The 12,174-nt window shown below is 41.1% G+C and overlaps 1 protein-coding gene across 1 annotated transcript; it reads right to left on the reverse strand.

Annotated features, from left to right (window-relative positions):
* Positions 1 to 5,191: 5,191 nt before the first annotated feature.
* Positions 5,192 to 9,433, reverse strand: LOC111588050 (thioredoxin-interacting protein-like). Its single transcript, XM_023298176.3, has 7 exons — positions 9,035 to 9,433; positions 8,239 to 8,314; positions 7,998 to 8,145; positions 7,656 to 7,868; positions 7,413 to 7,559; positions 6,309 to 6,614; positions 5,192 to 5,643 (listed from the first exon to the last, which is right to left on the reverse strand). Exons 1-7 carry the CDS (start codon positions 9,300 to 9,302, stop codon positions 5,596 to 5,598), a joined length of 1,206 nt encoding a protein of 401 aa, XP_023153944.1. The 5' UTR covers positions 9,303 to 9,433; the 3' UTR covers positions 5,192 to 5,595.
* Between the last annotated feature and the right edge of the window lie 2,741 nt (positions 9,434 to 12,174).

Raw genomic sequence — 12,174 nt, forward strand, 5'->3', positions numbered from 1 at the left:
GGATTCGAACCAAAAACCTCCTGGATGAGAGGCAGATAACTTACCACTGCGCTATCCTTCCTACTGGGTGTAACTGTTAGTTTTCGTAAATGATGGTACACAAAACTATTAAGGAGGTGAAGATAATAAAGGTACTAAGGTGGATTTCAACCGGGGACCTTCAACATGCCAGGCAAAAAACTTACCTCTACACCACCTGTCCTACAAGATGCTGCTCTAACTTTGCTTAAATGATGCTAGCAATTAGTACTGGAGCATCCAAAGGACACATAAAAAGTGTGAGTGGGGATTTGAACCATGGACCTTCAACATGTGAGGCACAAAACTTACCTCTGCACCACATTTCCTACAAGGTGTTGTTGTAAATTGGCTTAAATGATGGCATCAATCGGTACTGGAGCAATCAAAGGACAAATAAAAGGTGTGAGTGGAGATTTGAATCATGTGAGGTACAGAACTTACATTGTAGGCTTGTTTCTGACACTGAATACACCCAATCTCATCTGATCTGCAAAGCTAAGCAGGGTTGGGCCTGGTTAGTATTTGGATGGGAGACTACCTGGGAATACCAGCTGCTGTAAGCTTTTTACTTCTCCTCACAACCTGAACAAGACACTGCTGGTCATTCACTAGAGACAGCTATCAACTAAAACCTCTTGGTTTCTTTATTATACACTCTATGAGGTGGATAAGCTGCAGCTCATGCTGATTTATTGCTGGTTCTGGTTGGAGCCAAAGAACAAAGGCGTCACCTGTTGGAGCAGCTGATGTCCTGCAGCCTCTTCACCACAGAAAGCCTCTGACAGCTTCAATTCTTTACACTCTGACTGCAAGACACCAATCACATAGGAACATATACATGTGTGGAACAAAGAGCTGAACTGACACTCAACATGTGTTTGACCATTTATTGATAAAGACATTCAAACATGTCTACAGATAGAACACCAACGCACGGTGTAAGAAAGGTCAGAACAGACTTCACCTGCTCAGGAAACTGAGGTCCTTCGGGGTGCAGGGAGCAATTCTGAGGACCTTTTATGGTTGTGTGGTGGTATCAGCCATCCTGTATGGAGTGGTCTGCTGGAGCAGCAGCATCACGGCTGCAGACAGGAAGAGACTAAAGAAACTGGTTAAGAAAGCAAGCTCTGTCCTGGGCTGGTGTTAGACAGGAGGATGATGACAAAGCTGTTGTCTATCATGGAGGACATCTCCCACCCCCTGCAGGAAACACGACCATCACCGGCAGCTCCTTCAGGGACAGACTGCTTCACCCACGATGTTTGAAGGAGGTCCTTCCTTCCTGCAGCAGTCAGACTGTGTTCAATCAAGCCTGCTCCCAGTAGTTCAGATCACCCATGAAGTAACTGCAATAAAATGTAAATAAGTCAATATGTGCAATTTCACAAGATTTTTTTTTTTACAAGCATTTCTATTTCTTCTCTAAGGAGAAAGCATCTATTTATATCTGTGCACTGAGTGCTGCTTTTCTTTTTACTTTTTTTCCTATCTGCTACTGCCACACTGAAAATTTCCCCACTGCAGAATCTACCTATCCATCCATCTATCTATGGTCCATCTACCTCCCTACCTATCTATCCATCCATCCATCCATCCATCCATCCATCTCTCTCACGGGTGTGGGGGTTGATTCACCTGTTCTCAATCACCTTAATCCACGAAGGCCCGGTTCTTCATTCTTCCGCTCTCTGCCAGACCAGAGACTTTGAAACCAGAACCTTTCTCCTACAATTAGTCTGGTTTCCCCTTTTTGTTTTCACCTTGGTTTAGTTATCCTTTCTGTGTTGGTTTTAGTTTCATTCGTTAAATAAACTCCTTGTAATCTTTGACCTGTGTCTGCAGATGTCCTGTGACACCAATGATCCCATCTGATATTTAGCATGTTTTCAATTATTGGTCCCATTTCTTAAAAAAAAAAAAAAAAAAAAAAAAAAAAAAAAAAGCCCCCTGAAATCTGATCAGATAAATGAATGTGAAACTACTTTGGGTCTGCTGCAGCTGCCTCCCTCTGATCTTGTTCCTGCCCACAGCACAATCTGATCAGTGAAACACTGAAGGACAACTTCAGCATGTAAAACATAAATAAGCAAAGGCTGCAACTCGTGATTATTTTAATTTTAACTTAACTTTATGTGCTGTTCAAAAACTTTATTTTTTCTGCAAATGTGTAGTGATTCCAAATCTTGGTTATTGATCTCCTTGATTACAAAAAAAATCTGTATCGACCCGGAAAAAAAACAAACATGTCAGGCACCCTATGATGTTAACTGTTTGCCTGAATGTTTTTGTTTAAAATCCTCAGTAATAACCTTTGACTGGTTGCTCTTAACCCTGTAAAACTCACTGCTGCAAAAATACAACATCAGCTTATTTTTTAATTACTATTTTCTATTATATATATCTGAAATAAACCCTAATCTGGGGTCTGACAGCAGCGTGAGGTCAAAGAAGATGCCATCAGCTGCTGCACTTCTGTCCGTCCAGCAGATGGAGCCATGGAGCTGCAGTGAAGTGAAGAGCAGCACAAGGCAACCACCACTTCCATCCACTGACGCATTCAATTTGACTGACGCTAATGTTTTATTGACTTCCAACCACTAAACCAATAAAAGCTGCAAGCAGCGTTGGACGAGTCCTCGCATCCGAGCGGCCCGACTGGCCCACGCATATCCACCAGGAGGCGCTGCAACTGAGAGAGTAAAGTTTCAGGCAGATTGGAGCATGTACAGGCTACTTACACAGCACTTCCTGTTTCATGGCGAGAAATCCAAAATGGCCGCCAAGTGGTGCAAAGATGTGATTAGGGCCGGACTCTGATCATACATGTAAAATTTCAGGCAGATTGGAGCATGTACAGGCTGGTTACACAGCACTTCCTGTTTCATGGCGAGAAATCCAAAATGGCCGCCAAGTGGCACAAAGATGTGATTAGGGCCGGACTCTGATCATGCATGTAAAATTTCAGGCAGACTGGAGCATGTACAGGCTGGTTACACAGCACTTCCTGTTTCATGGCGAGAAATCCAAAATGGCCGCCAAGTGGCACAAAGATGTGATTAGGGCCGGACTCTGATCATGCATGTAAAATTTCAGGCAGATTGGAGCATGTACAGTCTGGTTACACAGCACTTCCTGTTTAATGGCGAGAAATTCAAAATGGCCGCCATGTGGCGCTATGACTGTGAGTGTATATCAACCTATGGATGTGATTAGGGCTGGACTCTGATCACACATGTATAATTTGAAGCAGACTGGAGCATGTACAGGCTAGTTAGACAGCACTTCCTGTTTCATGGCAAGACATTCAAAATGGCCGCATTCCGCTGGTAACTATGGCCACGCCCTCAGACTTTTGCGGAGTGTTTTGATAACTTTTGATCAACCATGACTGGTGTCCATCCTGACCAAATTTGAGCTCTCTCGTGGTTACGCTGTTTGAGGTTATAGCTTTTGAAAATGTCCAAAAATGACAAAATTGTCCAAAATATGAATCATATTTCAAAATGGCCGCATTCCGTGGCTCGCCATTTCCACGCCCTCAAACTTTTGCAGAGCGTTTTGATAACTTTTGATCAACCATGACGGGAGTACATCCTGGCCAAGTTTGAGCTCTGTCGGGGTTAAGCTGTTTGAGTTTATAGCTTTTGGAAATGTCCAAAAATGACAAAATTGTCCAAAATATGAATCATATTTCAAAATGGCCGCATTCCGTGGCTCGCCATTTCCGCGTCCTCAGACTTTTGCGGAGCGTTTTGATAACTTTTGATCACCCATGACTGGAGTACATCCTGGCCAAATTTCAGCTCTCTCAGGATTACGCTGTTTGAGTTTATAGATATCAAAAAATGTCCAAAAATGACTCATAATTCAAAATGGCCGACTTCCTGTTGCATTATGGGTAATGATGCAAGAAGCTTTTTTGTGCGTCTTGATGAGTTACATGTGTACCGAATTTCAGAAGTCTAGGTCAAACACTGTCCGGGGGCTGAATTTTCTTAATTTTCTAGGGGGCGCTATTGAGCCATTTTGGCACGCACGCGTGCCATTTCCCTAAAATATCAAATTTTTCGCCGGTTCTGATGTGTGTGGCGATTTTCATGCGTTTTCGTGTATGTTTAGGGCGTCAAAAAGGCCGATTTCCCAGCGGACGAAGAAAAATAATAATAAAAATAATAATTCTTAGGGTTTCAATAGGTTCCTCGCACCACTTCGTGGTGCTCGGACCCTAATAACTTCCCTCTTATGTTTTGTAGTGTACTGATGGGGTGGTTTTGATGGGGGTGGGGGTGGTAGGCGCTGCACTGGGGTGCAGCTTATAGGGGGGCTCCAAGCCAAACAGTTTGGGAACCACTGATACACAGTATATATAGTATATACAGTATATATAGTACATGGAGTATTTATACATATATGTGTGTGTGTGTGTGTGTGTGTTCGTGTGTATATATATATATATATATATATATATATATATATATATATATATATATATACAGTATATATATATATATATATATATATATATATATATATATATATATATATAGTACATACATAATAAAAATATAAAGAGTCACTCATCAGAATACATTTTTACTATAATTATCAGGTATTTGGGTTTTTCTGGCTTAGACTTTGCTTTCTTCAAAGTATCCTCCTCTGGCTTTAACAACAAAATGGCAAATATGAGACATTTGTTCCACAAGTTTTTTAAGGAATGTCCCAGGAATTTTATTCCGAGCTTGAGCATCATGGAGTTTCATCAGCACTTGAAGTTACTTCCAAATGTTTGGCCTGTAGTCTATATATACAGTATTTAGAGCATATACTGTATATATAGTACATACAGTATATATAGTACATACAGTATATATATATATATATATATATATATATATATATATATATATATATATATATATATATATATATATATATATATATATTTTACATACAGTGTATAGTATATAGTATATGCAGTATATACAGCAGGTACAGCAAGTTTGAGTACCTGAAAACTGCACTGAGATGCAGTGAATAAACATTTCATTCATAAACAAATTCTTTCTAATCAGCTCTTTGTGTTGACATTCCTGTTTTTGTTGATTTTTGTTGTTTGTCCATATTTCAGAATAAACAAGCGCAGCTCAACAAACAATGACAACACAGATTTACGATCTGAAGATGTTTATTGGTGAAATAAAAAAATAAAATTCTTCTTTACAAAATATATACAAATGTAACATCAGGATATTGCGGTAAAAAAAAAAAAAACAATCGCAGAGTCCATAACAAATACAAAAAAAGACACTTTTCACAACAAACTATTTTTCTGTTTTCATCCATGCAACAAAGTGCCAAAACAAGCAGAGCCACTACTACAAAACTGCTGAGTCACCATTAGAAAACTGCTAAGCCACTGTCCTGGCTGAGCTCAGAGTGTCAGTCCTGATTGGACGGGGAATGATTGACATGTCAGAGGACCACACTTGGAGCTCAGGCTTCCCCCTTAGACTCCGTCCTCAGTCCCGTCATGGTGGACAGTGTCCTCGTCTGGTCGTAGGCAGAATGTCCTCAGAACACCTGAACTGCCTGAGGAGGGCTGACGGAGTCGTCATCTACCTGAGAACAACAAAGACTTTCATCTCAGTTTCTCATTTCATGTTACTTTTTAAAATCTCATATTATCAGGTTTGAATCCTAAATATGTCATCTCAACAAGTTCACCATGTCTCATCAAATCCTGATTTATTTTGTCTAATCTCTCTTTAATCTTGTAGAACTGTAATCTATCTTCATTCAGTCCAACATCTGATGTCAACAAACCTTGCTTCTTTTCATCTCTTTCATCTTGTTTATCCTTTCAATTTATATTTTTTTATCTTAAATTTAGTGAATCTCATTTAACATCATCTCATTTTGAATTATATTTCTACTGTCCTTTCATCTAATTCTGTCTTATTTTACTCATCATCCTGTTTTACTTCATCTCATTTCCATTAATCTTCTGGAGTTGTATCTCACTCCATCTCAGTTCATTTCATCTTTTTTCTTTCATGTTGTTTATGTTTCTTACATCATTTAATTTTTCAGTCTCGTGATCATTTCCTCAATCCTAAATTTCTTTCACCTCGTTTTAATTCATAACTCAGATCATCTTATTTAATCCCGTCTCTTTGGCTCTTTTTTCATTTTAACAGATAAAATCTTGTTTTGTGTAACATCTTGTCTCCCCATCAGACGGAACAAACCAAACTGGACCTATTGGGGGGTTCGGGTGATCTCACCTCTCTGTAAGCCGGGGGAGGTTGGTATTGGACCTCCGGCGCCCTCATGAAGAGGCCGCCCTCATCGTCATCATCACCGTCGTCGTAGTCATGCAGCAGCGGTGTTCTGGGACCGTCGACCCGCAGGTCTCTGTGGATGTTGCTGTAACTGGGCGGCGCCGAGGGGAAGGAGGACCAGCTGCTCATGGACCCGGCCTGGCTGCTCATGCTGCTGGTTCTGCTGCCAACGCCACTGAACGGGATGGTACCGATGACCAGCGGCAGCTCCAGAACCAGCTTCTCGCTGCCGGGGATGTGCAGGTAGATCTGAGGGGGTGGAGCTTCAGGTTAACCTCGATTTTAGCTGGATTTATTTCACATCACCGGTTTGATTCTGTGTCGTCTCATCTTATTCAGATGTTCTCCTGCTGTCCTGACTTCATTTCAGATTTTATTTGAGGTAATCTTGTTTTATTCTATTATCGCAAATATTTTATTTTATCTCATCTTATTTTCCATCATCTCTGATGGACCTGGAGGCAACTGTCCATCTGTCATCTCACCTCACATCATCTTATGATTTCCTTTTAGATTTTATTTTGTTATTTCATTTCATTTCACTTATATATTTTGTCTCATCTTTCTCAGTCTCATCTCATTATTTTGCTTCATCTTCTGTCATATTTGAACTTTTTGTCAATTATATGTCACTTTGTTTCATTTCATCTCAGCTTATATTTTTTTCTGTATCTGATCTCATTTTATCTCATTTATCTCTTGATGTTCAACTTTTGTTCAATTTTTATTTTATCATTTTCTTCAGGTTCACTGATAAGCAAAATATTTTGTTTGTCATATTTCATCTCATGCTACTTCATCTTACGTCAACTAATTCTGACAGATTTTCTTATTTAGCTCATCTCCTAACTCTAACTTAATCGTATTTAATTTTATTTCCTCTATGATGCTACTGATTCTGTTGTTCTCATTTTATCCTATTTTATCTCACATTCACATTTTTAACTAACTCTGACTATAAATTCTCTTATGTTTCCATGTTTTATTGTTATTTGTCCTCTCATTGGCTTTCCTCAGTGCATCATGATTACATCATCTCTGACTCACCATGAGGGCATAGTCCACCCTGATGATGTCACAGCCGAGCAGCGTGGGCTTCAGTTTGGGGACCCTGATGGTTTTTCCCTGCCACATGTCACACATCCCGGAGATGATGTGGTTCCCTCGAACTGCCGACAGCTTCTGACGCAGAACCTGAACCAGGAGAACCAGGAGAACCAGTAGAACCAGTAGAACCAGAGCTCAGACCTCCTCTAAAACCCTCAATTGTTGAACTGTGTCCAGCCTCACCTTGGTGGATCCGTTCACCACGTACGAGTGCTTGGCGATGATGGCGGCCTTCGGTACCACGATCCGTGAACACGTGTTCTCGAACTTGGCGTTGATGCTGATGTCTTCGCCCTCGCAGAACCCCTTCCTGTCGATCTGAGCCGTGATGGACACCTGACCGTCGGGAATGAACATGCAGGTGACCTTCTTCTGTTTGGAGGCTGCAGCCGGAGCCTGAGGAGGAAGAGGATTATTCTACGACTGATCATTGGTCAGTGTATTTTAGTTAAAGTGTTTAATGTGTTGTGTTGAAGCATCAGGCTGCATGTCTGATTATTGATCAGGCGTAATCAGGGGCAGTACCAGCAGGTCGGCCTGGTTCACGTCCAGCGGCTCCTCCACTTCAAACTCCTTCTCACACTGCAAAGCATGCTGGGAGGGCCTCTGAAGCTCCGCCCTCACGTAGTAACGCACTGAACCAAACTTCCCTTTGAAGGACGAAACCAGACGCCTGAAAACAGCAGAGTAGTGTCAGTGGGATCACCAATGACTGATCAGTAACTGATCGATATCTAATCAATAACTGATCAGGAGTCAGTCTCACCCCGGCGGTGGCAGCTCGAAGCCGAACTGGAAGCTGAAGGTTTTGTTTGCTGGCAGCAGGAAGCAGCCGTCAGAGTCTGGAACAGCAAAACAGGAATTTAACCAACAATGTCTTTAATAATCAAACTTCCTGTTTCTGCTTTGTTGTTTTTTTACAGTGAATCTCAAATACTAAATAATAAAATGTTTGGATCAGCAGCGTTTGCCTTTATTAAGATTAACTTCATTCATTCGGTTCAACCTGCTCCACCTGTTGTCACTATTGAGGAGGTGTTTCCTCTACACCTGAGCTGTGTGAACCAATCAGAAGTGAGCTCAGTGTCCGTTATATAACAGCAGCTGCTGTGACCTCAGTTTGTTTTTGGACTATTTTCATCTGCAGCTTCCTGAAAACAACAATAAGTTTATGTGGCAGGAAAAGAGCTAAATACAAAACTAATGAATCAGTGAACATAAAGCCGAGCTCAAATTTCAGTTTTTATTGAACATTTAATTAGAGAAACACACATTAGATTTCTGGATTTAAATTCACCTGCTGATTATTCTACCTGATTAATTAAACACCAGTTTTCTTTAAATGACTGAACAAAAACATCTAAACCTACAAAATATTAAATCTCAATGAAACGGAACAAAATCTGACATCTGAGACGTTTATTGATTTATTTCTATCAGTATCTGATTGATTGATTCGATCATTCTGAGTTTATATCTGATTAAAACACTGATTCTGTTATTGATAGGTCAGATTAACTCTTCCTGCTGGTAGGCCTATCTGAGGCCCAGGTGAGTCTGACCTGTGCTCAGCTCCTCCTCCAGCCGCAGCTCCTCCTCATACTTCAGGTATTCCACCTCCTGGCTGCGGTTCTTCCGGTTCTTTCCGCCGCGGTGTTCGACGCGGGCGCAGCCGGCGGCGGTGACCCGGAGGCCGGAGAGCCTGCAGGGCTGCGCCGCCTGAAGCTGCACGGAGCCGCTCAGTTTGTCCCCGCTGCTGTAGAAGGAGCGTCCGGCATCCGAGAACTGCAGCTGAAAGAGCTGCAGCCGGGAACCCGCTGTCAGAACCATGGTTTAATTTAATACAGTATAGCCTAATATAATATAATGCAATATAATATAATAATTAGTACTAATTAGTCTGGGTCTATCTTAAAATGCAGCTGATGAATCACCGGAGTTCTCGGTGCTTCTGTCGGTAAACAGAGGAGCCGGTTTTATACCGGATTGTGTGTCCCTGTGTGTGTGTGTGTGTGTGTGTGTGTTACTGTCCGGTGTCCCGTTACTTCGACACTGAGCAGCACGTGCACACAGCGTGGACACGCCGGGCCCACGAAGGACAGAGCCCTTTGATTGGTCAGCTCCAGGTGTCAGCCAATCAGAGCGCAGAGAGGGCGCGTGGACAGGTAGTGCAATGAAGGGGGCGGAGCCTGAAGCTGGGAGCCATAAATGAAGATCAGAGTAAATAGAATGAGAATAGAAACACGTTAATACACTGAGACACAACTATAATAAATACACACACTCACACCCACACACACTGAGCAGCTGTCATGTTTAGAACCAAACACACATCCAGTGGTCGTCAGCACACTGAGTTTTAATTTAAACCACAGTAACCGTGAAACTGAAACAGAAACATTGACATCATCATTAATCCTCACAAACAGCTGTTAGAACTGTGAACCAGCTTCCTGCAGGTTGACAGTACACAGTTTTGAATCTGACCTTTAGTCCAGTTAAAAGTTAGCTAAATGTTTACTACCTAAAAGCTACCTAGCTGCTAGAACTAGCTATAAAAGGAAGCTAAATGCTAGCCAGCCTTGCAGAGAAGCCTATGACTGCAGGGTGTTTACTGTGAGTTTATAATCTGGTTTAAATGTAAGGATTTAATGATGGTCAAATAATGATTAACTGGTGGTTAAATAGTGCTTAATAATGGTTGAATAACAGTGAATTGATGGTCAACGGATGGTTAATGATGATAGTCATTAATAGATAACCATCATTAACCTAACCCTATCCTGCTGCTTCACATCATGATGGTTTCTTTGAACCCAATTTAAATCTGATGCATCAGAAGTGTTTGTCTGACAGGTGAGCGCAGTCAGGTGTTTAGAACAAGAACCAATCCGGTCCAGTCAGAAACACCTTCAGGGAACCAAAGGGAGAACATGGAAACTTCACATAGAAAGACCAGTACCAGAGTCAAATCAGTAGCCGTGCTGTCCAAGCTGGACCCAGTAGGAGCGCAATAAACCTTTTCACGGACACCTGAGGCTCTGACCCCTTCATGCAGTGACACCTGAGGATGAAACACCTCACAGTGAGAACAGTTGGTTCTGCCTGATAAAGATCTGCTGAACCAATTGTGGCAGCAGCTCCAACAGTAACCTGCTGCCTAGAAACTTACAGAAGCCCAAAAAACATACAGAAAAAGTAGTTAAACTTTCCAACTATTTAAAAACAGGAAAAGCCCTCAGAGAGCACAGTACTCCACTAAGGCTGCTCAGTCGTTGTATGATTTCTGATGGATAAGTCCTGATAACTCCACAGCAGTGGATTTGTAGTAGGATCACAATCATGTGATCATCAGCAGGCAGCTGACGTAGTGTTCACTTGTTGTCATAGTTACAGTGACACCGTGGCTATCCCTCAATGATACAGAAATCTTTAACAAATCCGTGGGTCCAGACTATAAGACGCATCACTGCTAAAATCTAACGAGGGGGTCCTTGTGTCATTTCTGACCTTCCCTAAAAATTTCATCCACTTCCGTTAGTCCATTTTTGAGTAATGTTGTGCACATACAGACAGACAGACAGACAGACAGACAGGACAAATGTACACCGATCGTTACATAACTCCACTGCATTCCTTGGTGGAGTAAAACGTCCCTAAAGGGTTTTAATAAAACATGATTAAATAAAGAAACAAAAAAGCCTAAAAATGTGAACAAAACATCCCAAAATGTTAAAATAAATGTATAAAGTGGATATAAATGAGTGAAGTGGCTCCAGCCGAAACTCTGATGTTAATAATCTGATCATCAGTCGGAGGAGTTTAAAGCAGTAATGGGGTAGTTTTACTTTGTATTTAACTGAAGTAAAGCATCTGAATACTTGTTCCAGCTCTGATGAAGAATCAGGTGTTTACTGTGTGAAGCAGTCTGACCTAAACGGATCAATCGATCAGCGATCACTGACTCACCAGCTGCTGATGTTCAGACTGAATCCAGTTAAACCTGGAAACAGAACAAAAAGAAGCTGCAGCATCTGAAGCCTGTCAGATCTTCTTCTGTGGACGACTGGAGGCTATTCTCAGGTGAGGTGCTGCCACCTGCTGGACACTTAGAAAACATCACAGCTGCAAGTCTAGTTTTAAAACATTCTGAGAAAGTTCTGCAAAGTTCTGGTAATGTTTTATGAGGAAGGTTTCTTTTAGTTCCCAGAATGTTCTTCTTAAAAGCAACATGAAGTTAATTTTCCAAATGTTGTATTGAGAACATCCTTTTTTTGTCATCATGTAACACTAGGAATATTTTATAGAAGAATGTTCCATAGTAATGTTTCCAGAACATCCTCAGAACATTTCATCATATATATATATATATATATATATATCACATTACTGGCACGATCTGTCTTCTACGGTCTAGTAACACATTTTCTGAATGTTTTCTGAATGTTATTTTGAGAACATTCTTCTTGAGTTATCATGGAACATATTCTGACAACATCGTCCAAACATCCTCAGAATGTTAAAACGTTCTTAGTTCATTTCTACTCTCATGGAGATGTTGCACTGTAAAATAAATCCTCTAAAACAACCTGTGAAGCTCTGACAGAAGAATGTTTACTAGTGAAATGTTTGAAAACTGTGAAACTAACAGCAAATATCTGTAAAATGAAGATTTTTTTTTTTGCTGAATCAGGGGCAGTAC

This window comes from Amphiprion ocellaris, chromosome 9 (genome assembly GCF_022539595.1).
Source record: "Amphiprion ocellaris isolate individual 3 ecotype Okinawa chromosome 9, ASM2253959v1, whole genome shotgun sequence".
Taxonomy (NCBI): domain Eukaryota; kingdom Metazoa; phylum Chordata; class Actinopteri; family Pomacentridae; genus Amphiprion; species Amphiprion ocellaris.

Coding starts and splice junctions, on each gene's coding strand:
- LOC111588050 (XM_023298176.3), bottom strand. CDS start 9,302: ATGGTTCTGACAGCGGGTTCCCGGCTGCAGCTCTTTCAGCTGCAGTTC. Junction 8,315..9,034: donor GGAGGAGGAGCTGAGCACAG/GTCAGACTCACC, acceptor TTGCTGTTCCAG/ACTCTGACGGCTGCTTCCTG. Junction 7,560..7,655: donor TGGTGAACGGATCCACCAAG/GTGAGGCTGGAC, acceptor CTCCTGGTTCAG/GTTCTGCGTCAGAAGCTGTC.